Raw genomic sequence first — 27,519 nt, 5'->3', positions numbered from 1 at the left:
CAGAGGTGACAGTGACAGCTGGCACCAGGGGGCAGCAGTGAGCCTCCAGACAGGCAGGGTGCAGCTTTTGGGTCCAAATCAGCTCGGGTGCCTGGGCCAGGGGACAAAGCAGGCCTGGGGCCACGTGTCCCAAGCCATGTGACTGAGGAGGAACAGTAGGAGGTGAACAGCCCATGGCCACCTCTGGAGGCTAGGCACCAGAACCTAATAAGGGATATTTGTTCAGAAGAAACCTGAGCCACTTGCAAGGTCGGGTGGAATTCAGTCAGAGACAGGGGCCAGCAGACAGGGCTTCCTGGCCTCACTTTCCCTGGGCACAGTCACCCCAGCTCAGAAAATCCCAGGGCAGCCAAAGCTAGGGTTCTCCCTACCAGCTTCCTACTGCCCCCACAAATACTCAAGGCCCAGACGCTGTTACAATAGGCACTTTTATTAGTGGTTGGAATGCAGTTACACGCAAGGGTGTGTGGACAGACAGAGGAGGGAGGGCTGGCAACAGGCACAGGACATGGAGACCCCAGGCAGGGATTTCTCCCTCTCCAGGTCCTGGGGCGGTACAGAGGAACAAAGACGTGAAGTCGGGGGCCTTCAGGTACAGTGAAGGGGGAACCAGGAAACCAGGTCCTGAGTTCAACAAATTTGGCAAAAGGATCCTCAAGATGAGGTGACTGGGCAGGGGGGCCCGGTGGGCACGTGGCATCTGCCCTGCACCCCTTCCCCTGAAATTGTCCCTTGGGTGGATTCAGTTTCTTTTCTCTCTTACAAAGAGAGCTGTGTCAATAACTGGCAGAGGACGGGGAGAAAATTCAGCCCAGCTCCTCCAGCCAGCCGGCAGGCTTCCATTAGGCTGCTATTAGAGGTATCCTCCCTCCTGCTCAAAGCAGCCTACCAAACAGCCTCACTCCCTTATCTCCCCTCAACAGGGCGCGCTGCTTCCCCCCACAGACCACAAGACTCCCCCACCTGGGAGAGGCAGCCACAGATACGTCCCAACAAAGCTGGAAACTCAGGCCTACCATACCCCACTGCAGCTATAACATGATGTTTGAGCTGCACACGCGTACCATACCCCACTACAGAAGGCACTCCTCAGTGGCCCCGTCTCAGTTGCTGAGACAGACAGGAAAAAAAAAAAGCTAATAGACCCTTTAATGCATAGCCAGGTTAAAAAAATAATAAAGAAATGCATGTGGTGGCTTGTGAGCCAGTTGTTCAGCTATGAGAAGGGGCTCAGTCCTAACTGAGCAGATACCGTGAACCAGGGCCTTTAGGAGCTGCAGCTTACTGTGGCCACAGCTCCTGCAGACACAAACGCCATCCCACCGTAAGAGGAACAGGAAGGCTGAGGCAGCCCACGGAGGTTGGATCCCATCGAGTGCCAGACACATCAAGAGCCCTCAAGGGACTTCTTCCCATCCAGGCCATTGAGGGCTGGACTGACTCGTTTTCACTCAGTCTTTTGGAGGCCACCATGAAAAGTCTGACTGACCCTTGGCATAGAAAGATGTCACAAATCCTCCAGGTCCCCAGAAACTGGTGGTAACTGGGTGACGGGGGGTGGCAGTGACTGGACTTCAGGTCAGCCCAATGGGCTGGCAGTTCCGACCTAGCTGCAGAGCACCCAGTGTGAGACTTTACAGGAAGGTGAGGGAAGGTGGGGCCTTTAAGACTCCACCAGCTTCTTGTTGGTCTTGTTCAAAAGCTTCTTGAGATTGGAAGACATGAAGTAAGGCCTCTCGGCCGAGCCATCATTCCTCTCCAGGTCCTCCACTGCAGAGAGACCCCAGAGCAGATGGCGTGAGGGGGGCTCACAGGCAGGAGCCTCTGGGGACAGGGCGGGCAGGGGCCTCAGAAGCCTCAGAGGGTTAGGAAGCAAGACACACTGGGACCGGAGAGGGGCAGACTACTGGGGGCTTGGGAATGGGACACACACACGCTCCCCACACTCCCAGGCAAGGAAGCCCCGCATGCACCCCCGTCTACAGGGAGGAAACGAGAAGGCCTGCCAAGCCGCACGCTGGCCTCCCTCCTTCTCTACACCTCCTACTCCTCGACTTCTGCCCGCTTCCCCTCCTCCGCACTCCCCTTCAACAGGATGTCTCTCAGCTCAGGCGACATGAAGTAGGGTCGCTCCTGAGAGCCGTCATTCCTTTCCAGGTCCTCACCTGGGCTCCCCCCAGGCACCGGCAGGGGGAAAATGGGGTGGTCAGGAAGGGAGGGGAAGAGGAAGGCAAGGAAGAACAGGGAAGCCAGCAGGCGTGGAGGAGAGGAAGAGAAGAGAAAACAAAAACAGACAGATTGAGAGACCAGAGTTAGTGGCAGCCACAGATACCTCCCAACAAAGCTGGAAACTCGGAAGCCAAGGGCCCAGGGGCAGAGCTTTCCAACTGCAGCCTAAACCAGGGGACAACAGGGCAGAGCAGCTCTGAGCGCAGGGAAGAAGCTGGGAGGGCATGCCAGGGCCCTAGGGTCAGGGACAGCCAGTCCCTGGGAAGCTGGGTGCATCAGGCAGGTGAACGTGTAGCCCCATGGGAAGATGTTCTGCCCAGAGGGGAGAAGGGAGTCAGGGCCCAGCAAGCGTTGGGGTGAGGGGTCACTCACAGAAGCAGAGGAAGAGCGTGTCCACACACATGCCGTAGACACTGAAGAAGCCCTGGGCAATCAGGTAGGAACCGATGATCACAGTCTGTGGAGGGGACAGGAGCTGTTTCCCTCCTAACCGCTGCCCAGAACAACTCCCACCCTCACAGCCCCTCCCAAAGAGGAATCACAGTTCATTCTTGGTGATAAGCCCTTCTTGGAATAACAACCAACTGAACTTCTCCCCCACTGTGTGCAGGGCCCTACCATCCACAGGACAGTCTCTGCTCTCTTCAGTCCCAGGGCCTTTGCACATGCTGTTGCCCTGACTTAGCCTAGTTCATTTTGCTTCCTCGTTGTTCACTTTAAGCTTAAACATCAAGTCCTCAGGTACCACCTCCTCCAAGAAGCTGCCTCTGACATCTAGAACCTATTTTATACTCTCCTAGTACTGGGCACCCGTCCTCTGAGATCGTCCTCTGGCTGTAATTTTATGCATGTTTAGGGCATTACAGGTGTAATGCCCACATCCCCACTGGACTGGGTCTCTCTCGATCACTCCAACATCCCCAGTAATTTGGTGACTCACGAGGCCTTGGTAGGTACCTGATAAAACATTAATTGACTGAAGCCAGTGGATCTTAAGAGAAATTAAATAACTTGCCCAAAGTTACATATTTAAGAACTAGCAAAGAGGACTAAGATAAAAATCTAGAGCCCTGGCTGGTGTAGCTCAGTGGATTGAGCGTGGGCTGCGAACCAAAGGGTTGCCAGGTCAGTTCCCAGTCAGGGCACATGCCTGGGTTGCAGGCTAGGTCCCCAGTGGGGGCCACATGAGGCAACCACATATTGATGTTTCTCTCTCCCTCCTTCCCTTCCCCTCTCTCTAAAAATAAATAAATAAAATCTTAAAAAAAAATCTAGGCCATAGAGCTCCAAGGCCTTTACTCAGATTTCCTGCTTCCTAGGGGTGACGACCTAACCCCTCCAGGACCTGTCACCTCCCTGCCCTTATCTCCCTCCACACTAGCCTCACAGGTTTCCTGCCTGGTACACCCCACCTCAGGGCTCTGCACCTGTTCCCTGTACCTGGTTGTTGCCTGCTTCTCCTTCAGACTTCAGGTCTGATATCGCTTCCACAGTGAACTTGCCTTCACTCCCAACCTGCAAAACTCTTCCCATACAGGCCCCAAATTTCCCTGGAATTCTGCCCTCCAGCATGTACCAGTTTGCACTTGTGTATCCACCCACATCATCACTGAGTAATGTCTGCTCACTCTAAACTGTAAGTCTTCTATGTGTGGTACATAGTAGGTGCTTAGTAAATGTTTGTAGCAATAAATAACCAATCCCCTACCTCTGACCCCTACCTCTATCTGTCCAGCTGAATCTCAATACCTCCTTCTCCCCCAACACCTGCCCATCCCCAGAGTTCCATACCATTATAGGGACCCAGTAATAATTGAGAGGTGGTGCTGTGTCTTGTATGATCCTAATACGGTGGGTGAAGAAGAAGAAAGCCAGGATCCCTGGAGAGGGGGACAAAACCAAGACAGTTGAGGGTTTTGGCTAAAGGAAGTAATCCCCACAAAGTTCCAAGCCACTACAGAAGACAAGGGGACCCCACAGCCCAATAGGTTCCCACAGCCAGGCAGGCTGGGCAAATAGCACTCACCCACACTACCCACAATCAGAAGTTTGCCCAACAGGAAGAGGAAGTCAGTAACTTTGTCCAGGACAGCCACTCTGAAAGGGAGAGTGAAGAGCAGGTATGAACATTGGCCCAGGGACTGGGGAAGGTGGGAGGTGGCGAGAGGATGGCATTTTCTCTGACCTGATGATGTTTCTCATCAGCAGAAAGAAGGCATTCTTGGCTGAGGTACAGAAGTTGGTACCATAGATGGCAATCTGGAGGCAGGCAGGAGGGAAGGATCAGAACCCCTGGGTGGGAGTGAGGGTTCCTCCCACCCAGTAGAAGCTAGTGGGTTGGTTCTTGGTCCCGGGCCTACAAACCATGATGTAGGCATTCCTGTTGAGGAATCTGATGAACTTCTCCAGGCACCAGAAGCAGCATTTGAGACAGGTCATGAGGAACTTGGCAAACTTATTGTCTGCAGCTGGAAGAGAATGGAGGGATACGAAGGTGAGGGGACACTCCCTCACATTATGCACACTTGCCACACTGTAGGACTCCCAGAGCCCACCTTCTCAGAGACAAGGAGAGGAGACTCCTTGATCCAGGACAAGTTGGGGAGACGCCTCCAATGAAGGACTCTGCACTGGAGCTTTTCAGCCCAGCCTCTGAGACAGGAACCAACAGAACCCACACCACTGCTCTGGCCCGACCTCCCAGGCAAATGCCAATCCTCACAGGCTCCCACAGTTTGATTAATCCCAGCCCCACAGCTCCTCTATTACAAAGAAAGTAGTTCAGCCCTGCCCTCCTCAGAACAAACAAATCCTAGCCCAACCCTCTCTCTTAAGGAAACAATGGTGGCTCAGGCGTACAGGCCCTGTACCCTCAGAGCTAAGATCCTTTACCCAGTAGGCTCTCAGCCTACCTGGTAGGATGTCTATGGCAGGAACCAATCACCCAAGACCTTCAGGAACCCCCATAGTTAGAAACCAACCACTGTCCCATCACTTCAGCCTTACCTCCAAGCAAGAACCAATTCTGATTAGCCCCTCAGTCCCGCCTCCCCAATTTAAGGCCAAAGCCCAAGCATTTGAGCCTCACCTTTCAGGCGCTGATCCAAATACTCCAGTATCACTCGGATGGTCTGTACAATGGCCAGGATGAGGGCACCAAAAGCCAGGGAGCCTGTGTGGTACCTGCAGGCCAAACACGTGGTCAGTGGCTGGACCAGGCCTCCTCCACCCCATCTCATGCCCACCACCAGCCCACCTGGGGTCTCACCTGAGTGCCCGGCTGAAGGAAGAGAAGAGCGGGAAGGCAGGTAGGTCATCTGGCTTGCGTAGGGCCCAGTAGTAGGAAGCAAAGGCTCCAGCTAGAGTGACCTGGCCTAGCGCCAGCACAAAGTTGGCCAGCCAGAAGAACATGAAGACATTGAAGATCTGCAGCCACAGGAGGGCCCGGTGGTAACCTGACTCACCGCCATAGAAGGCGAACTGGCAGTGGGCTCCAGGACACAGGCGGGATTCATTGGAGGAGGGGAAGGTCTGTGGGAGGGACACAGAGCCCAGTAACAACATAGGGACCAGGGGTCAGTGTGGGCCGTGGGCAGCAGGTCTGGGTCAGCAATGCCATAGGGTGGGACAGGAGTCATAGGGATCAGTTAAGTCAAGGGGTGGGGGGTTCCAGATTGGGGCTTGTAAAAGGGGTTCTAGAAACAAAACTACAGGATTGTGGAATGGACTTCAATGGGTGTCAGTGAGGCAGCATAGGCTATTTTGGAGATCAGGGTGGGGTCATATGTCAGTTGGCTGGCCACACGGACAGGACAGGAGTGGCAGAGATCAGTATGAGGACCAGAGGGGTCAGGATAGGGGCTTGTGGAAGGCAAAGAAGTTCTAGAAGCAAGAACTGGCCATCACTGGGTTAAGAGAGAGGTGTGGGAGCTGCCAAGTTGGACCTCTTCTCCTCCACGGCCCTCATATCCAGCACAGGGCAGACAGTAGGCACCAAATGTTTGTTGAATGGTCCTCAAGTTTGGGTGAAAGGTTTCAGATCCTTAGGGCTGCGAGGGAAATAGCCACCCCCCACCTCTGGACACGCACCTCAGGGTTGCAGGTTTTCCCAATAATAGGGCAGGAGTTGAGATCACCGAAGACCTTATAAATGGCTTCATTGGAAGTGGACAGGAAGCTGGAAACTTGTTAAGGGGTCCAAGCTCTGAGACGGGGGACTCCAGAGGCTTATGGGAAAGGGTCCCTTCCCCCACCAAGTTTTGGACCTGCCCAAAGCTGCAGGTCACTTCTAGGCAAGTTTGGTGTTTAGCCATCCCTGGGATTAGAAAGTGGGAGTCTGACAGTGGATACACAGCAGTGGTGGCCCAGTAGGCGATGCAAAGGCACAGCAGGAAGAAGGTGACCAGTGGGTACAGCATGGAGCACATCACATATCCCACAGCCCTGGGGAGGAGCAGAGGCATGGGCATCAGGGTCCAAGCAGCCCTGGGATCACCCCAGCCCAACACCCTGGCACCCACCTGCTGGCTTCTTTGATGAGTGCAATGGCAATGAGAATTCTCTTCCGCAGAAAGATGAGCAGCACAATGATAATAACCTCAAGGATGCTCAGAATTATCACTGTCGAGGGCAGAGAGTGGCCAAGTCTGCCAGTTGCCTGGGCTCCCCACTCTCCCCCAGACCAGACTAGAGGCAGAAATGGGGGTTTGGGACTCACTGAAGGCCATCCAGGTCTGCCGCAAATGCAGGTACACGCGAAGGTCTGTCTGAAAGCCGAGGTCTACCAGGGAGATGTCCGAGCCGATTTCACCACTCAGTCGGGCATACTCCATGTAGCAGTGAAATATACCTGCACACAGGAATCGCCGTGCTACAGCCTACTGACTCCTGCCCCAACATAGCAAAGCAGGTACAACCACCCTGATTTAACAGAAGCAAAAACAGAGGCCGAGGGGGCTGCCACCATTTGCTCCTGCCAGGGCCTTTGCATTTGCTGTCCTCACTTCCTGGTACATTTTCTCCCCATCAGATCCTCCACCTCCTCCTGTGCTGAATGTCACCTCACGAGAACTTCCAGAAACCCTTTCCCTTTCTAGAACCTTCCCCTCTCACACTCCAACTCCTTATCCCTGTTCTCTGCTTTGACATCTTAGAGGGTTTCTGGTTTGTTTCTTGTCCATCTGCCCCATACCCCCAGGAATATAAGCTCCACAGGAGCAAGGCTTTGTCCTGTTTTATTCATTGGTATAAGCCCAGCACCTAGAAAACTGCCTGGCAGACAGTAGGCACGTAGTACATGTTTGATGAATGAATGGATAAATGTCAGGATGCTGTGCGGCCTGAGGTTTTCCCCGACCCCTTTTCAACTTTGTTACAGTGATTTATGGGTAGGAAGGGCATGGGTGTTGACACCCAGTAGGGCAACATTAGGGAATTTCAGCATTCCTCTTAGCTCATTGGAGAAGAAATTATAAAATACAGATAAAGGTAAAAAAAAAAGTCTAGTTGCCTCAAATGCCAGCATCCAGCTAGAAACCACTAATGACACAAATATTTTAATATCTACATTTTCAGATAGGTTGCATATCGGCCATCTTTCCTCCTGGAAAGTTTAAATGAATAATCAGAATATAAAGCACTGAGTTTTGATCTTGACCTCTGGGCTCCATAGGTCTCAGCTCTCCCATCTCCTCCCCATACTATCTTCTTCTCATTAAACTTCCTAACCAGTAAATATTAATTATCCCCATTTTATAGAAGAAGAAATTGAGGCACAGGGAGGTTGAATCATTTGCCCAAGGTCACAGTGATGAGTTGGCAGAACCAGTACTTGAACCCCCAGCTTCCTGGTGACAGAGCATGCACTGTCCTGAGTAGTCTACTTGCAAATGCCTTTTGGTGTCAATAAAATGCAGACTCGGGCCCCGGTTTGGAAGACTATGATTTAACTCATGCCCCCAGAAAGGGTACTGAGATTGTTTTCCAGTATCTGCTGTCATAAATGGCACCAACATGAACATCTTCACAAATCTGCCACGTGAAAGACAGAGGACGTCTGATGGCTTAGGAGAGGAGTCTTGAAGGACCAGTGCCAGGTCAAAGGGAATGAGCGTCTTTCGAACTACAGGGACAGAAGTAGGAAGTCAGGGAAAACGCACCATAGCCCAGCACCAGAATCACCAAGACGATCATCACCCAGACCATAATGCCAGCCAGGAAACGGAGGAGCACAATGAACAGGAGGCTCAACACCATGGCAATGACCAGGCCTCTGGGGAACAAAATAGGAGCATGAGCAGGCCTCACCTTCTCACCAGCCTCAGACTGCCCCTCCCAAGAAAGGACACTGTCCCTCCCATCTTACATGACGATCCAGTACCAGGAGACTGTGTAATCTTCAAATATCTGCATGGCTAGCTGCCGAGCCTCCAGGATCCCATTGGCATTCCTGGGGCAGACCAGGTAGTGTCAGACCCGCCCCCCCCGACCGGTCCAGCCCCAGGGGATGCCCTCTCCCTCCCAGGAAAGCATAACGCCAGTGTGGTGGGCCTCAGTCCTCACTTGGCGCCTTCAACCAGCTCAGTGATGTTTTTCCGATTGCCGTGCCCATCCTCATAGGTTGTCTCATTGCCCACCATGAGGACCCCCTTGTGGGCGTGGATGGCTGGCAAGCATCGCTGGGCCACTGCACGGAACAGAGGATGGGAGAGCCGTCAAGCTGAGCCCCTGACACCTCCCTGCACCCCACCCAAGCTCACAGGACTCCAGACTCACAGGGTGTGCTAGGAGTGAGGACGGAGGGACAGTCGCCATCCCGAAGCACCTCAGCTAGACCCTGTTAAGAGACGGGGGCAGTTAATCCCCAGACCAGCACCCTCTACCTGGCCCTGCCTAGGCTCCCCTCACCTTGTTGTCCTGGAAGTCAGGCATGCAGAACTGCTTGTAGTACTCCCAGTCCTGGGAATGGCGAGCATTCAGGTAGGTCAGGTATCGGTCCGGGCACTTCTCCACGCAGATCTTGGAGGGAGAGGGGGCAAGAGGCATGGTTGGGTGGGGTCAGAAGCTATTACTACAGGGAAAAAGGACCTGGTGATAGAAATGGGGTACAGAGAAGGGATGGGGAGGGGACAAGTTACCTGGGGGGTGGGACACTGGAATTCCAGCAGGACCAGGGGACTGACACACTTCACAATGTTGAAATAAAACAGGAAGGGTTTGTTCCTGGGGTTGGGGAACAGAGATGGAAACTCAACCACCTTACATGAAATATCTCCATGAAACTAATAGCAATAACTACAACGGCAGCAATTCCACAGCAGGTGCTGTTCTAAGCTCTGCACACACGCGCACACCCACCCACACACACACACACACACACACACACACACAGGCTCATCTAACCATCACAACAGCCCTGTTATGATGGGACTATCATAATCCCCATTTTGGAGATGGGAAAATAAGGCCCAGAGGGGTTCAGACACTTGCACTAGGTCACACAGCCAGAGAGTGGTGTAACCCTCACTTTTACAGGTGAAGTAAAAGAATTCCCTCTTTGACCTCAGCTTCTCACGACCACCTCACATTGGATCTGATACTGTCTCCTCCCTGTCTCTCCCATAAAACATGGGCCTCGAGAGGACAAGACTCTTAATGTCTCATTTAATGCTGTCCCCAAGGCCTAGTACAGTGGCTGGGGCTGGTGGGAGTTTTATAAATATCTGTCGATTGGACTAACTAATGGGTGGATGGAGGTGGGAGAAGCCCTCCTGCCCATTCCTCACCAGACCCATCAGGCCCCCAGGAGCCAGACTTACGCATTTTTCGTGCCCTTCTGCCCGCAGAACTGGCCTCGGCTATCAGTGGGGTAGATCACCTTGCGAGGGTCTCCATGGGTCCAAGCTACGGAGGAATGCGGAGGTGCTAAGGCACTGCCTGCCGCTCCTCGGCACCAGCCCCACTCCTCTCCCAGAGGCTGTCGCTTGCCCACTCGCCCTGGAACCCCAAGTCCTGTCCCCTTCTCTACTCACCTATGACCCCTACAGCCACGTAGCTCACAATGGCCAGGAGGAAGAACACACAGCAAATGATGTCCGTGCAGCCCCTGGGAGTAAGGGACAATGTCAGGGTGGGAGCCTTGGTGTCCTGAGTATCATACCCTGATGGGGGAATGGAACCCGCAACCTTGGCATTATAGAGACAATGCTCTAATCCAGGGGTCTCCAACCTGTCCCCACCTTCCCCCCTGGGCTGTGGACCCCTGGTCACTGCCTGTCAGGAACTGGGCTGCACGGCAGGAGGTGAGCTTGAATGTAATGCACTTAAATCATCCCCAAAACAACCCCCTCCCACCCCTGGTCTGTGGAAAAAACTGTCTTTCATGAAACCAGTCCCTGGTGCCAAAAACGTCGGGGACTGCTGTTCTAACCAATTGAGCTATAGGGCCAGGGCCTCACAGACCCACTGAACCCTGTACACACACTCACAACTATGTGTTATTTGGATACATGCTCCTGGGTTATGCAAATGTTATACCAAAGGGCACATACATTTTAGATTTTAATGCCTAATACTATACTGTCCTCAAAGCAGGTTGCAGCAATGTGCACTGTTCTTCTGATTGAAAGTATCCATTTTCCCGCCTCTTTGCCAGCATTACCTATTCGTGTTTTCAAAAATTTAAACTGTTTTTTTGCCTGGCTGGTGTAACTCAGTGGATTGAGCACAGGCTGTGAGAGGCAACTACACATTAATGTTTCTCTCCTTCTCTTTCTCCTTCCCTTCTCCTCTCTCTAAAAAGTAAATAAATATTTATTTTTTAAAACTATTTTTATAAGATTAAATATGATCAGCCCTGGCTGGTGTAGCTCAGTGGATTGAGCACAGGCTGCAAACCAAAGGACCGCCAGTTGAATTCCCCAGTCAGGGCACAAGCCTGGGTTGCAGGCCAGGTCCCCTGTATGGGCACATGAGAGGCAACCACATATTGATATTTCTCTCCCTCTCTCTCCTTCTCTTCCCCTCTCTCTAAAAACGAATAAATAAAATCTTAAAAAAAAGATTAAATATGATCATAGTAAAAAAATGTGAACATGGTAAAAATTAAAACCACAAAATGGGAATGTATACAAGAAAGAAATAAGTCTCCCTCCCACACACATACCCCTGCCCATAAATAACCTGTTAATGATTTCATGTGAGTCCTTTGTGTTATTTATTAGGTACCAATGTTAAAATTTTTTTTCTTCCTTGACTCTGATAGGAAATGCCCACTGTTCCACGTCTTGCTTTTTTTGCTCAATATACTGAGGGACCCATGGACCCATATCATCATTTAGAACTCTTGCACGTCTCAACTGTGTAACGGTATAACCTAAGGAACCAGTGCAACTTAGCTAACCAGCTGGAATGGATAGACATTCAGATACTTGGATTTTTGCCATTTTGAAAAAGACAGCTATTTCATACATTTTTGTCCATGTATGAAAGGTTTATAAAAATTATTTTTCTTTAAATTTTAACTGTTGGAACAAAAAGCTGCACATTTAAAATGTTCATATTTTGCCCAGGCTGGTGTGGCTCAGTGGATTGGGTGCTGGCCTGCAAACCAAAAGGTCGCCGGTTTGATTCCCAGTCAAGGCACATGCCTGGGTTGTGGGCCAGGTCCCCAGTAAGGGGCGTGCAAGAGGCAACTACACAGTGATGCTGGTCTCCCTCTCAGTCTCCCTCCCTTCCCCCTCTCTAAAAATAAATACATAAAAACTTTATTTTTTTTTAAATTTTATGTATTTATTTTTAGAAAGTAGGTAAGTGAGGGAGAAAGAAAGGGAGAGAAACATTGGCCCGCAACCCAGGCATGTGCCCTGACTGGGAACCAAACCCATGACCCTTTGGTTTGCAGGCTGGTGCTCAATCCACTGAGCCACACCAGCCAGGGCAATAAATAAAATCCTTAAAAAAAATAAAATAAAATTTTCATATTTCCAAAATCCCTCTAAAAAGCCACAAGAATTATTTTCAGAGCAGAACATGTGCCAGTCTACTTGATCTTTGCAAATCTGTGATAGAAAATTCTATTTGGTTATTGTTTTAAATTACATTACTTTCCAGTAACTTTGAACATTTTTCCATAACTTCATTGTCTATTTCCTGTCCCAGTATGTTGCCTGAGTTTTTTTTAATTTGCTTGTAAGGACTCTGTATATTTTGGAAAGCTTTTTGTCGTCAAATCGCAAATAATTTATTACAGTTTGTTGGAGAACTGATGGAGTATGAGGAAACGGGTGGGACAGTATTAGCCACAACACCCCCTCTGTCCCAGAGAACCCAGAGCCCTTACCTGTTGTAAATGGGTCCTTTGAAGGTGGGGTCATACTTCTGTGGAGTTCCTGAAAATCAGCAACATAGAGGTGGGTGGGCCAAGAAGGGGCTGGGAGACTACCTTCTCCCAGATGGCTCCTAGGGGTATCTTTGGCCCCAGGAGTCATTTCAGAGACACTGCAGATCTGCCTCACCCAAGCCCCAAGCAGAGGGAGAGGGGGTGGGCGGGGGCGCTGGGGGGAGGAGTTGCTAATTGGATTTATCAGTGGAGGCCACCCACTGGGGAGGGGACTAGGTAAAAAATGGAGAGTCCAAGGTGGAAACCCCACAGGAGTACTGGGGAGAGGGCTTCAAGAACGGCCCTTCGAGTGATGGGATTTGGAGGGACCTGTGAGAGACTCTCGAGAGTAAGACTGGGGTTAGGGCTGCCGGCAGGTGATGGTAGGGGGTGGCTACAGAGATCGGCATTCCCTTTGCTCCCGCCTAGTGGCCAGGCCGGGGTGCAGGAGCAGGGCTGCCTACCGTGCTTCCCGTAGTAATGCTGCTGCTCGCCCCCCATCCCTGCGTCCGCCTGCCAGCTCCTGTGCCCCTTCAGCTCAAGGGTCTGGCCGCGTGGGCGTCCCGAGGGAGGGACCGCAGGACTAACAGGCGGCAGCTCCTCCCGACAAGGAGCCGGGCGGGGTTAGCCCAAACCAGTCAGACCGGCCCTAGCTGAGCAGCTGCCAAACAACCGACCCGACAGAGGGAGGGCGAAGAGGACGGGCGGGGCGGCAGCTGCTCCTGCCACTCAACGGGCGGACGGATTTAGCCCTCCCCGCCCCCTCCCCAGCCCCCACGCGGGGAACCCTGTGCCTTCACACTGGCCCTTGGCCCCCCCAACCCCTCACTAGGTCACACACCTCTCAACCCTGAAGGGCGTCTAATGTCCCCCTATTCTCTAGGTATGGAAACCGAGGCACAAGGAGGTCGATTTCTAGACCCCGGATGGGGGTGGGGGGCTGCAAAATCGGCAGATGGTTGACCCCAAACACCCAACTGTAAAGTACTTGAGCTGAAAATTCTCAAACCAGTGGATGCATTTCATTTGGGACTGCATTTTTGAAAAATTAAATGCCATCAGTTAAACATTGGGGAGAATCCATATAAAAATCCGCACGGCCTGTTTCTCGAAATCTGGAGAATCGGGGCCAGCAGACCCCATAGCACATTCCTGCCTGGCACTGTCCCCAGCTGGTCCCTTTGTGGACCCAAAGCCACACACCTGAGCTCATCACCCCTGCACATCTCACAATCATGAGTTCAGAAGCCATTTTTTATAGAGCGCGCATTTACTGAGCCCCTCCCAGGCACAGGCCCTGGGGTGGACACCAGGTACAGTGGGTTGCTCTCAGCAAGACCCAATCTTTTGTGTCCTGGGGAGCAGCCAATGTCTTACTGGGTGACCCTGGCTTTAAATGTTCCTTCTGTCCCACTGAGCAGGAAGACACCGAGGCCAGTGTGCCTTGCCTTCCTTGAGCCTGTTTCCTCAACTGTGAAACGGAGCTGAAGGATGAAACCCAAACTGGTCGAAGCGCAGGCATGGGATGCCAGGAGGTGCCAGAAGGTGTGGGGCTTCCAGTGGGAATGGACCTGCTGTGTTGTCAGTGTGGTTGTTCAACCAATGTGGGGCACACAGCAGGTGTGGGGACACTGCATGGGGCATAGTCAGAGTGGCATTATACAGTCTGTGTGGAGTCGTAGAGCTGACACGGAGGTAGACAACTGCCATGGGGTGTTTAATCAATGTGGGGTTTACAGTAGGGTGGAGGTGTACAGTCAGCATGAAGTTGTACAGCCTTTCTGGGGGTATACAATTCGCAGAGGGTGCAAAGTCAGCCGGCTGTACCTCAACACCAACCATCCACCCCCATGTATACCCCCATGTACTCCCTCAATCTGACTGCATCTCCCAACAGCCACGGGGGCCAGTTGTATACTTCATAGTACAGTTAACCATATACAGTTAGCATGGAGTACAGTCAGCGGAAATATACAGGGTCCACACAAATAACGCCCCTTTTTAATCACATGAAAATCTTTGTTTTTTAAAGGTTTTATTTATTTATTTTAGAGAGATGGGGAAGGGAGGGAGAAAGAGGGAGTGAAACATCAGTGTATGGTTGCCTCTAGCACACCCCATACTGGGGATATGGCCTGCAACCCAGGCATGTGCCCTGACTGGGAATCAAACCGGCAATGCTTTGGTTCGCAGGCCTGCGCTTAATCCACTGAGCTATATACCAGCCAGGCCCCATAAAAATCTTTTTATTACAAAATCGTAAGCATGTAATTCTGTAACACAGCAATATCACACTCAAGTAAACCATGTGACATCTTAGGTGAAATGTTCAAACTGCTGTCCATCTCATGTGAAACGTTCACGTGCCCCACCCACCACGCTCAATGGCGTTACTTCTGCCGGATCCTGTATATTCAGCGTGGGGTACACAGTTAGCATGGGATTATTCAGTGTGGTCACATACACCCGGTGCTCAGTAATTACAGCTGCTGCCTCCCAGTCCCCATCACCACCCTCACTCCTACCCCATCTGACCACTAACTCAGCATTCCTAAAAAAAGGTCATCTCTCCTTGGTGGCCTACAGCTGTGGAGGCCCCACCTGACCCCTGGCCCAGGCTTCAGCAAACAGGCAAGGTCCAAGGCTCCGAGCGATGGCCTGGAGTAACCAGGCCTCCTAAAGACGTCATGTGGTTCCTGAGGTCCCTGGCTGCGAAGCCAGCTAGTCCCACTCCCTGCAGTCAGGGCAGTATTCAGGCCGCAGCTTCTTCTCTTCCCAGATACACTCAGTCCCTTGGAGTCACTCGTGGAGACTCAGGACTTCCACCAACTCCATCCTGACGATTCCTAAATGGCAGTCCCTGGGGAGGGCCTGGCCCCCAAGCTTCACGCTCCTGAGACACCTGTCTCCCAGTGCCGCACATAGGGCTCTCATGGGTGTCTCCCACTCAGCACCGCCACATCCAGTCCCTACCAGATGGTCCCCTGACCTGCCTCAACTCAAAAATGGCAGCGGTCTTACAAAGCGCTCAGGACAGAAACCTGGGATGTCTCTCTGCTTAACGTCAGCTCAACCTTCAGAATCTACTCAGTATCCAACCATTTCTCCCTCACTCCTTGGCTCAAACCCTTGTCACACAGCTGTCGTCTCTTGCCTGAACCAATGCAGGTGTCTCCACCCTGGTCTCTCAGCTCCCACCCTTATGCGCCCCCACTGTGCTCCCACCGTGGCCAGAGAAGCCTGTAAACACCCAAGTCAGGGCACATCCTTCCTCTGCCGGAAACCCCCCTCCCGGCCCCCCACACCCCCGTGGCTCCCACCTCACTCGGAGGAGAAGCCGCGCTCTTCATTACAGCCCAGGGGCGCTGTCCCCTCAGGGGGGGGCCCTCACCTCCTCCCTCTCTCAGCTTTGTTCATTTCATTCCAGCCTCCCTGGCCTCCTGGTTACACTGAAAACTCACCAGGCATAGTCTCCATTCAGGACCTTTGTGCTTACTCCCTTCACCTACTAAGCTCTTCCCCAAGAAATCCACATGGCTCTACCTCCTCAGGCCTTGGCTCAAAGGGCACGCCCTGGAAGAGGTTTTCCTGACCATCCTACCTAAACCAGCAGCCTGTTCCCCGCCATTAAATAACCTTACTTTATTTTGTTTCTTACCACCACCTGACATGTCACACATTTATGCATTGATTGTTCTCTGCCCCCATGCCCAAGGGCAGGCATTCATATTTTTGTTTTGTCCGTGGCAGTGTCCCCAGTACCCAGCATGCACCTGGCATAGAATAGGCACTCAGTGTTTGTTGAATGAATAATCAGCACACCTAATCCATGTATACAGTTGATCCCTGAACAAAATGGGTCTGAATTGTGCAGGTCCACTTATGTGGATATTTTTCAATAAATATGTACAGTACCATAAATGTATTGTCTCTTCCTTGTGATTCTCTTGATAATGTTTTCTTTTCTCTAGCTTACTTTATTGTAAGAATACAGTATGTAATGCACATAAAATACAAAATTTGTGTCAATTGCCTGCTTGCTATCGATCAGGCTTCTGGTCAACAGCAGGCTATTAGTGGTTAAATTTTGGGGCAGTCAAAAGTCACACACAGATCATCCACCATGTGGGGTGTCAACACACCCAACTCCCATGTTGTTCAAGGGTCAAATGTATGGCTAAGACTGAAAATTAGAATGCAGCCCAGAGTTTTCCAGGTATGCATATTTTTTTAATTAATTTATTTCTAAAGGTTTTATGTATTTATTTTTACAGAGAGGGGGAGGGAGAGAACAGCAATGTGTTGTTGCCTCTTGCATGCCCCCTACTTGGCATGCAACCCAGGCATGTGCCCTGACCGGGTTGGAACCTGCTACCCTTTGGTTCGCAGGCCAGTACTCAGTCCACTGAGCCACACCAGCCAAGGCTAAAAATTAATTTACAAATTTCATGCATAAAAGAATTTAATACATCCCAAATGTGGAATTTCCAGTTGGCAGAGAAAGGATAACTCAGTCAGTAGACTTGACTGCATTTGGAAGGAAATAAAGTTAATTCTACCCCCTATACATAGCAAAACAATTCCATGTAGATTAGTCATGCAAACACATAAAAACTCAAAATGATTACAAGTATGAAGGGAAAAGAGAGGAGCATATTTCTACCATATGACAGGAGGTGAGACTGGTAAGGACGGTGGAGGAGAAATGAAGGAGCACCACAAGTTTCTGTGTCAGCTAAATGGCAGCCAGACAGGCAGTGTGGGAGCAGCCACTTAACAGCTGGTGCTAACAAAGGAGGGCTTTTCAGCCCCTGGCTCCCTGCTCTTCACCATATTGGAGGTCCTGTCGTCAACCCATGTTACAGCAGGAGAAACCAAGGGTCAGGGAGGGGAAGCAGCTTGCTCAATCACCTAGTGACGACTGGTGGGTCCCCATTCCAGGTCTGATGGGTGAGTAGGAGCCATTGAGGCTGTCCGGGCAAAAGCATGACCAGGTCAGGCTGGGGAAGGGAACACACTTAGGGAACTCTCAGATATGTCTCAGCAAAAGCAGTTGCTGCCAATGGGATGGCTGAGCCATGACCTTGCTGTGTGAACTTGAGTTATCACTCTGTATGATGGAAGTGAAAATGCAGAGAGGGGCGCCTGGCATAGGCTTGGCTCGGGGCCTGGCCTGGTGGGCACTCAAGAAACACAAGAGGGAACACTGGTGCTGTCATCGATGGGTTCCAATCGCTCTCAGTCAAATTAGTAAGCGGGGAAGGAGCAGAGTACAAGGCCAATACTGATAGTTTCTGATAATGAGCCTACTCAAACCCTGAAGGATGGGAACTTGCTGAATCTTTGCAACAATGCTGCAAGGTAGTAGTGAGAAAAGTACAAATGCCCCAACGCCTCCATTCACTGACCTGTTTGCCATGTGCTGGGCACTCTTCTAAAACATCACACAGTTGACCTCAGTTCATTCTTAGAGCAACTTTGTGAGGTTGATCCTATCACTATATGCCCTGTCCCATTTTGACAGATGCAAAAACTGAGGCCCAGACAGAAATATTGTGCAGGTGGCCACAGAGATGGTGGGCCACAGAGCTGGGCCACCAGTTCCTGAGTTAGTGTCTGTATGAGCTTCCTGTCTCCTGTAACAAACCACCACCAACTAAGTGGCTTAAAACACCAACATTTAAATGCTAGAAGTCAGACACCCACAGTGCACCTCACTGGGCTAAGATCAAAATGTTGGCAGGGCAGCATTCCTCCTGCAGATTCTTTCCCTGCCTGCTCCAGTTTCCAGAAGCTGCCCCCTTTCCTTGCCTTGTGGCCTCTCCCTTCACCCTCAGAGCCAGCACTCCCATCGGGCCCACACCTGCTTCCACCACCACCATCTCCTCTGACTCCTTCCGGCCTCCCTCTTTCCTTTTGGCCCACCTGGATAATTTGGGATTATTCCCCATATCAAAATTCTTTTTTTTTAAGATTTTATTTATACATTTTCAGAGAGAGGGGAAGGGAGGGAGGAAGAAAGGGAGAAAAACATCAATGTGTGGTTGCCTCTCACATGCCCCCGACCAGTGATTGACCGGGCCACAACCCAGGCATGTGGCCTGACTGAGAATCAAACCAGAGACCTTTTGCTTCACAGTCTGGCACTCAATCCACTGAGCCACACCAGCCAGGGCCCCATCTCAAAATTCTTAATGTAATCTCTTCTGCAAATTCCCTTTTGCCATGTAAAGTCACATGGTCAGAGGTTCCAGGAATTAGGATGCAGATATCTTTGGCAGGGGGACCACTATTCTGCCTATCACAGTGTTCTTACCATTTAAGCCAGGGGTTGACAAAATGTCACCAGCAGGGCATATCCACCCATCGCTTGTTTTCATATAACGCAGAGGCACAAACAGTCTTTACATTTTTAAATGATTGAAAAACACCAAAAGAGGAAGGCTATTCTGTTATGTGAAAATTATGTGATATTCAAATGTTACTGCTCACCAATCAAGTTTCCACGGCACATAGCCGTGCTCATTTGCATACCGTCCGGCTGCCTGCACACTATATGGGCAGAGTTGGGTAGCAGCAAGAGACTGAATGTGGCCTGCAAAGCTGAAAATTTTTATTCTCCCAACTTTTACAGAATTTGCCACCTCCTGGTCTCTAGGCCGTGCACCTATGTGCTGAGTCCGTGTGTGCAAGAGTGTTTCATATGCTCTCCTTGTAACAACTGGAAGTGGTGAGGCATGTCATTTATGCCCCTGCAATGCAGAGCAGGAAACCATGTCCTTTCCCTCTCTAGGCTGCCATTTCCTGTCTGGGGAATGGGACTAAAACTTGTATTTGCTTTGTAGGTGTTGCCAGGACTTGATGCTAAAAAAGCACTTAGCATAGGTCTGGGGTACAGGCTTCAACAAACCAGGAGCATGGTCCCATTTGTCAGAGGAGACAAACTGAGGCCACTGGCTTAGACCATATAGCTAGTGAGTGATGGATCTACAAAACAAGCCAAGGCCTCTCTGGCTTCAACCCAGGCTTTTTCTTTGGCAGTTACTGGGAGAGACAGAGCTAAAGATACAACAATGGTAGGGGAGAAGGCGTGGGAAAGCTGAGTCATTAGGCCAGGCTAGGGGTGGGGGTGGGTTGCAGAGATATCCCTTGGGTCTCTGCTTTGCTGGGCACAATGGCCAGTCACCCCAAGCAGCAGGCGTAGGAGATAAGAGAACCAGCCCAGGCTCCCTGGTTACCATGCTGGTGCCAGGACATCTAGTACTACCCAGCCCCCACGGCATCCAGATACCAGCCAAGTCCCCTAGGCCTACAGTGGCTTGCGGCCTCGCCTCCACAGCCAGCCTGGCTCACCCTCACCTTCCCAGAAGTCTGTGCCTGAGGAATGGGCATCCCAGCCACGGAGATGAGATCCTCTAACAAAATGTTTTGCGACAGCATGTGGGTGGGAAAGCTGGAAGCGATTCTACTGGTCATAATGCTAAGAACAAAAGATAGAGTGCCTACTGTGTGCCAGGCATTTACTTCTGGAAACTCATGTCATCCTCACAAGGCTCTGAGGGCAGATGGTACAATATAAAACCTGAGGCACAGAAATGTTTGCTACTTGCCTGAAATCACACAGCTAGCAGGAACTGGGATTTGGACTTTGCTCCTGACACCGTGCTCTCTGCTCCTGACACCGTGCTCTCAAACTATGCTTGATGAATAACTCCAATTAACTGAGCATTTGCCATGGGCCAGCCTCTAAGCTAAATGTTGTACTGTCCAGCTCACTGAGCCCTGGAGACAGAGGGAGCTGATACTGTTGCTAACACCATTTTATGGATAGCAATACTGAGGCTCGGGAATATGAAAGGTATAGATACAAAAGGGTCAGTGATACGAAAGGTAAAGTTGGTACCGAACTAGGAAGAATGGAACTGGGACGGGACAGAGCCAATGCTGGGTCGCGGAACCCAGCTGAGAGTCTGTGGCTAGCTTTTTTTGTATTAAGACGAGTTCATTTAGCACCCTGGTACTGGAGGATTTATGCGCTCAACTAGTGTTACCACCTCTGTTCTGGTCTCCTGGGTTCTGCCATCGCGGCCCCTAGGAGCCAGGGCACACCTGTGACACCTGTCAGGCCAGGCCCCTCCTCTGCTCAGAGCTGGCAATGGCTGCCGTCACTCAGAACAAAATCCCCAATCCTCCCCATGGCCCAAAGGCTCTGCACACTCTGCTTCCAACCCTTCCAGGCCACACCTCCTCCCATTCTACCCCTCAAATGCAGCAGACACAGCCCCACCCCAGGGCCTTTGTCCTTGGCCCCCAAAACACACTACACTGCTCCCTCCCTTGCTCTGGTCACCTCAGGGTGATCAGATCCTTCCATTTAAGATTTTAAACTCTGCCTCCAGAACCTCTATATCACCCCTACCTCCTCTCTCCTGCCTTATTTTTCTCCAGAGCCCTTCTCTGACATTCTAAGAATTTCCCTCATTCACCTAATTTCTTGTCTGGTTTCCATTCCAGAAGGTCAGCCCCGCAAGTGCAGTGTCTGCTGTGTCTCCAACATCCAGAGCAGAGCTGGGCACACGGTACCTGCACAATGAATGTTTGCTGAAGGAGGTTATGAATGAACTTGCTTAGATTAAGTAACCAGTACGTTTATCAAGATAAAAACTTCCACCAGAACGAGACCTCAGACCAGGAGACACCACTCCCCCCCTGACCCCGGGGCCCTGAGCCCTCTCTTCCTCTCCCTGGGGGGCAGTTCCTCTCACTGACTTCCGTCTCCTCCTTCCAGACACTGTATACTTTTCACACACACAAGCAGATTTGTAGCTTTATCCCTGAGTTTTGTCACACATTCTAACCTAATCGGACATTGTTCCCATCAGAGAGGTTAAACCTACTTCTTCTTTTTACAAGGGAACATAGTATCCTACTCAGGGACAGTGCGATTTTTCATTAAACCAGCCTGAGGAGCTATAAAAAGATACAAATGCCACACACACACAGAAATTAGGAGACTAAATTCTGGCCACTCCTTTGCTACCTTACCTCTGGGGTGGAGGCAGCTAGCTGAGGTTTCTGAAGAGTTCTTTCAGATGGAAGGCTAAACTCTTCAGTGAGGTTGAGGGCTTATTTTTAATTTCCAGCCTCCGCAGAAAACATATTAATTTTATTTATGTAAGAGGTTAAAATTCATATTTAAAAATAACCCTCCCTTTTAGGATTGACGGGGCAAGGGCATAGGAGAACTTTCTGAGGGTGATGAAAATGCTTTACCGCAGGTCGGCAAATGTTTTTCTGATGAGGGTCGGATGTTAAGGATTTTTAAGTTTTGTGATTCACATATCATCTCTGTTGTATATTCTTTTTTTATACACTTAAAAAGTTAAAAGCCCTGGCTGGTGTAGCTCAGCGGATTGAGCGCAGGCCTGCGAACCACACGATCGCGGTTCGATTCCCAGTCAGGGCACATGCCTGGGTTGCAGGCCAGTTCCCAGCAGGGGACTCACGAGAGGCAACCACACATTGATATTTCTCTCCTTCTCTCTCCTTCCCTTCCTCTCTAAAGATAAATAAATAAAATCTTTTAAAAAAGTTAAAATAATAAATTTTGTGTTACGTATTTTTACCACACAAAAAATAATACTGATTGGCCCTCCTTGGGTATGAGGGGCGTTTGTGGTGTGGTAATATTTTTTCCTGAACTGGGTCCTGGTTACATGGATGTGAAGACTCTTGGAACCTCGTAAATGTAGGAACTGAACACTTTTATGTGTGAATTTTCTGCTTCAATAAAACATTTAAAATATTCCCCTTGAGTGGTTAAATATAAGATGGTCCCTGCACAAATGCACTATTCGATGCAACTGTCACAAATGATTGAGGAAACTTTCCGGGTACTGACATGAGAGATCATCTCCAACATATATTAAGAAAAAACAAAAAGCAACATGTGAAACAAACACATTTCTTTCGACAATTATTTGCTGAGCATCTACTAAGTGCCAGGCACCGTTGGTTCACCTTCGAACTAAACAGATACGCATTCCCACCTCATGAAGCTAGTGCTCTAGGGATTGGCTGACATTTTGTAAAAGGCACGCACACACACACACACACACACACACACACACATGCGCGCGCGCACGTGCACCCAATGAAGAATATGTATATACTTGCACGGGAAGCTCTAAGGCCTGGACTCCATTTGGAAGACCACATTAGAAGCCGCAATACTGATGCTCTCCCAGAGGGAGCGTGGAGCTGGGAGAGGATACGAGAAGCAGCCTTTTCATGATAAAGCTGTAAAGTCTTTGTAGCTTTTGTATTTTGAAGCATGTGAATATTTATATATTATCTTTTGTATTTATTTTTTTAAACAAGATTTTTTTTTCTTTTTGAGAGAGAGGGAGGGGAAGGGAGGGAGTTAAAGAGGGAGAGAAACCTAGATCAGCTGCCTCTTGCACCTGCCACCAGAGACCGAACCCACAACTCAGGCATGTGTCCTGACTAAGAATCAAACTTGTAACCTTTCAGTTTACAGGAGGACACTCTAACCAACTGAGCCACAGTGGTCTGGGCTATCTCTTTTTTTGAAAAGTTGCAATTAAGAAGTAAATACCCTTTTCCAAAATTTTTTTGCTCGTTTTTTGTTAGGGTTGTTTTCCAAATGAGGTGCCAGGACTACATTACTGGCTGAGTTGGACTCTAGGGAAATGGGCCATGGAATCTTTTTTTTTTACAACAAACACCATTCCTTTTTTTCCACTCCCACCTGCCATCGGAGTTTATTGTTTTAGGTTCTAGATTCTTATTCCATGAAGTTCATGCTAAGGATAGCAATGCCCATTGCTGACATCCACCGGGGCTGGGAGCCGTTTCTGGATTTCCCTTGGAGCCACTGCCTTCCTGTAGACATGACATCTGCTGAGATGGTAACTTCCTGCCCTGCCCAGGTCATCCTGGTCCACATCCTGACAGACAGGACTGCCTTTCTATCAGCTCATGGAAAATCCATGTCTCCAGTATGACCAGCCTCAGAGGCCTCCTGAGCACACAGAACTTGCCAGGAACTGGGCAAATGGTTCCCAGCAGGTCCAGCCTTACAGATGAGAACAGGGTTTCAGAGACATCACCAACCTGCTCAAGGACACACAGCTTGTGTTAGAGCCAGAATCTGAACTGTGTCTGTTGTCACCTCCTAAATTCACAGACAGCACTGGGGTACAAGGGAAGGATATATGAGCCACTCCTGCACACTGTTCCCTAAGGACAGGTCTCTATTTTCTGGCAAGGTCTTCACAGGGCAACCGAAGCACCCCAGGTTTTTGGTTCTGATGAGGATGGACTTTTTACAAGCTAAGTGAGACCTTCTCCCACTTGGAAGAGTCAAGCCATGTGATCCCCTTAGAGGAGGTGAGAGCCTGGCTATAAGATCCAGCTGAAGCCTTCACCTTGGGCTCCTCTGAGCCTCATAGAAAGGAATAATTAAGCAACTGTGTGGTTTGTTTACTGTTCCCTTGGCCTGAAACTTCTTCCAAATTTCCCCACAACCATTGGCTCAACATCCAGCCCCTGGACACCTAAAATAATCCCAGACAACCTTCTCCACAAACTTGGTGGCCTGTTCTTTGCTCCACAGCACTTACAACAACCTAGAATTACATATTTATTCCCTTGTCCACTCCCTGTGGTCAAGGATCCTGCTTTGTTCACTGTTGTGTTCTCAGTGTCTAGACCCCGCCTATGAGACGCTCAACGAACAGCTGAGATGTGACGTGTCCCCAGTGCCCAGTGCAAGATCTGCTGGGCACAGAGGTCTCCTGTCTCGGGTGTGAGCCTGACAGGGCCTGGGAGGGTTTGCTCAGGCCCATCCACGGCTGGCTCTTTTTGGCCAGATTCAAGGCTGGGCGAATCACATTATTGTCCACTCTGTCTTCCCATCCCTACTGCAGCCTGGCCTCATCCATGAGGCCAGGGGAGCACCCAAAGATTCCTCAAGTGCTACCCACAGGCAGGCAGGGCCAGGCTTGGACCCCAGGATCCCAGGCTAAAATTAAAAGATCAGAGATAGCTGGCCACACCCAAGGGACCCACAGCAAGGGTAGCTGCAGGGTCTGGGGCCTGAGCCAAAATTAAGAACAAGGGGGCCCCTTAAGAGAGTGGCAGTTTCAAGCAAGGAGGAAAGTGGCTGGGTGGTGGCCAGGTCCCCTGTCTTGCTCTTGATTGGGCTGGGCAGGGAGGGTTTCAGCCTCCAGCAAATGTCTCTCTCCAGCCTCCTAAGGCCACAGTCCCTGTGGGGAGGAAGGGAGGCACAGCTCTAGTAGGCCTGTTTTTCTTTACTTTTGAGTGGTTTCCGGCCCCTTCCCCAAGACCATAAAGTCTCACGGTTTCCAGGAAGTTCCCCTCACACAAGGAGGGGCTGCAAGGCCCCTTTGCCCCAGGGCAGTGCCTCACAGGGCGTGTGGCCAGCTCAGACTTAGGGAGCCGAAACGGAGAAGAGAAAGGAGAAACTGAGGTCCGTTTTGCCCCATCCCCGCCCTGCCGTGGGAACGCGGGGAAGAGAAGCACTGTGGGGCGTGGTTGGGGAGGGTCCTCAGCTTGGCTCTGTTCCCTAGGCCCCAGAGGTGCAGACTGCCCTCAGAGGTTCGCGGGAGGTGGTTCCAGTCGCTTCGATCCTGCAAAATTGCAGGGGGGCACCCCTAACCCTTTACACAGGACGGGGAAAGTTTGCCAATTGTTTCCGACTTCCTACTTGCCCCTTCACCAGAGGAGCCCTGTTTTCTGCCCTTCCACGCGATGGGCAAGACCGATGGGCTTATACTCTTGCATTCGGTCTGTCCAGTCTTGCCTCAGTTTCCCCATCGGGCCAAAAGCCCGGGACGGCAACTTCCAGGGAGATGTGGGCTAGAGGAACAAATGGACAAAGGAGACTGGACAAGGAGGGGGGACCTGTCCCTTTCCCAAGCCCGGATCGCCGCTCCTCCCCTCCCCCGCCTGGCATCTGAGCCGCCCAGATAACGGGACCTCCCGGGCAGAGCATGCGCTGTGGGTACCGACCCATCCGCCGGAGGGAGAGCAGGGGATCCCGGGAGGGGACGCAGGGCAACCTGGCGGGAAGAGGGGGAGTGGGCTCGGCGCAGAGAGGAATGCAGGCCCAAGAAGCAAAAGGGGCCCCAGCAGCAGCGCGGGTGTTTAAGATGTCAGACGTCTACCTCCCCAAAGCACCCCCAACTCAGCAAAGGCGGCAGAGGCAGGTCCTACCGTAGGCTCCATCCTTCCTCTCGTCCTCCATGGCCACGGCGGGCCGGGAGAGGAATCCGAGCCAGCGCGACCCCAGCCCAGGCGGGCGGGAGGCTCTACCCGCTGCCGTGCCCCGCCCCGGCCTGGCTCCGCCCCGCCAGCCGCCCGCTCCCCAGGTCCTCTCCAATGGGAGCCATGCGCGGGTGGGGGCGGAGCCCGAGGCGGGGCCGGGCTCGGGACGGGGTGGGACCTCAACCTTTGTTTCTTGTCTGGACTCCTGTGAGACCCTCCCTTTTGGTTTGTTTCGTGCACAAGGAACGGGCGTAATTCATTCATTCCTCCACCCACCCATTCATTGGTCAAATAGATATTGAGCGCTCTCTGTGTGCCAGTGAACAGACGAAACGATGCCATTTTTCATTCAGCAGACTGGCAAGAAGTTGACTTTAGTAGCACCAAGCCTGGTGCCATGAGTTAGATTGCTTCTGGCAGAAAGATTAAATCCAAACTGTGTTTACCCTGTGCGATTCCTATCTGCCATTGCAGGCATGTGTGCCTGGAGAGTCCATGCCAAAGAAAGGATGTTACCTACAGCTTCAATAGCTTTGGTTAAAAAAAGAAATGGGAGAGACATACATGTCCACCAACACAGGACTGCATACAACATGATGTAGGTCACGGGAGAGAATATTATGCAGCAGATAGAAAGAATGAAGTCATCAGGGAAATGAAAGTGAAAACAATGAAATACCACTACACACTGACCAAAATAACTAAAACTAAAAAGACACAGTAGCAAGTATTGGTGAGCAAATGAGACTCTCCACCACTGCTATAGGAATGTAAAATAACATGACCACTGGGAAAAAAGGGCTGGCAGTTAGTTTTTTATAAAATTAAATGAGTACCCACCATATGACCCAGCCATTGAACTCCTAGGTATTTACCCAAGAAAAATAATACTAGATAAAAAGAAAAACAGAAAAGAAAAGGAACTGCAAAGAGCCCTGGCTGGTGTGGCTCCGTGGACTGAGCACTGGCCTGCAAACTAAAGTGTCACCGGTTCAACTCCCAGTCAGGGCACATGCCTGGGTTATGGGCTAGGTCCCCAGTGCGGGGGCACGCGAGAGGCAACCATACACTGATATTTCTCTCCCTCTCTCCTTCCCTTCCCCTCTAAAGACAAATGAGTAAAATGTTTTTAAAAAAGGGACCAAATATTGGTAAGTGCAGTGGCATAAATATATTTTTAAAAACATTATGTCAAGTGAAAAGTGCCAGACATTTCTGTACGAAGTTCTAGAACAGGTGCAGCCAACCAACCCATGGTAACAGAACTGGAATCGGGAGCTGTCTCTGCAGGAGGCAGTGGCTAGCAGGGCCCTAGGGTGTTTCCCGGGGGACTGGAAACAGTGCTGTGGTTACACAGATGGGCTCGGTTTGTGACAGTTACTTGAAATACATTACGTTTTTTTAAATGGAAAGTTTTTAAATAGTTTAAGAAAGAAAAAGGCGGCCCCACAGCCCTGCAGGTTCTAACCAGAGTGAATGTTTATGGGGAGCTTACTCAGCGTCAGGGGAAGTAATTAGTGCTTTATTTATTTGAAATCTTATAACCATTTTCTGGGTGGGGAAAGTGGCGCAGAGAGGTTAAGCAACTTATTAAGTGCTTT

The 27,519-nt window shown here is 50.7% G+C and overlaps 1 protein-coding gene across 3 annotated transcripts; it reads right to left on the bottom strand.

The window, feature by feature from the left end:
- Positions 1-409: 409 nt before the first annotated feature.
- On the bottom strand, positions 410-25,994 carry SLC44A2 (solute carrier family 44 member 2). 3 transcript variants are annotated; one of them, XM_037153957.2, is made up of 22 exons: positions 13,072-13,194; positions 12,569-12,617; positions 10,260-10,333; positions 10,047-10,131; positions 9,366-9,450; positions 9,136-9,246; positions 9,004-9,064; positions 8,791-8,914; positions 8,594-8,677; positions 8,388-8,500; positions 6,947-7,078; positions 6,750-6,849; positions 6,580-6,672; positions 6,319-6,406; positions 5,498-5,760; positions 5,318-5,412; positions 4,594-4,697; positions 4,415-4,488; positions 4,256-4,326; positions 4,021-4,109; positions 2,602-2,686; positions 410-1,770 (listed from the first exon to the last, which is right to left on the bottom strand). In XM_037153957.2, the coding sequence occupies exons 1-22, from the start codon at positions 13,106-13,108 to the stop codon at positions 1,664-1,666; spliced, it is 2,124 nt and encodes a 707-aa protein (XP_037009852.2). In that variant the 5' UTR covers positions 13,109-13,194; the 3' UTR covers positions 410-1,663. The 3 variants fall into 3 exon arrangements, with proteins under 3 accessions (XP_037009852.2, XP_037009851.2, XP_037009850.2); XM_037153956.2 differs by lacking the exons at positions 410-1,770; positions 13,072-13,194 and adding exons at positions 1,777-2,165; positions 25,868-25,994; XM_037153955.2 differs by lacking the exon at positions 410-1,770 and adding an exon at positions 1,777-2,165 and having other exon boundaries at positions 13,072-13,196.
- Between the last annotated feature and the right edge of the window lie 1,525 nt (positions 25,995-27,519).

Source organism: Artibeus jamaicensis, unplaced genomic scaffold (assembly GCF_021234435.1).
Source record: "Artibeus jamaicensis isolate MK-2021 breed Jamaican fruit bat unplaced genomic scaffold, CSHL_Jam_final scaffold_537, whole genome shotgun sequence".
Lineage (NCBI taxonomy): Eukaryota > Metazoa > Chordata > Mammalia > Chiroptera > Phyllostomidae > Artibeus > Artibeus jamaicensis.
The sequence above is the reverse complement of the archived record's forward strand: the minus strand, read 5'-3'. Positions and strand labels throughout refer to the sequence as shown.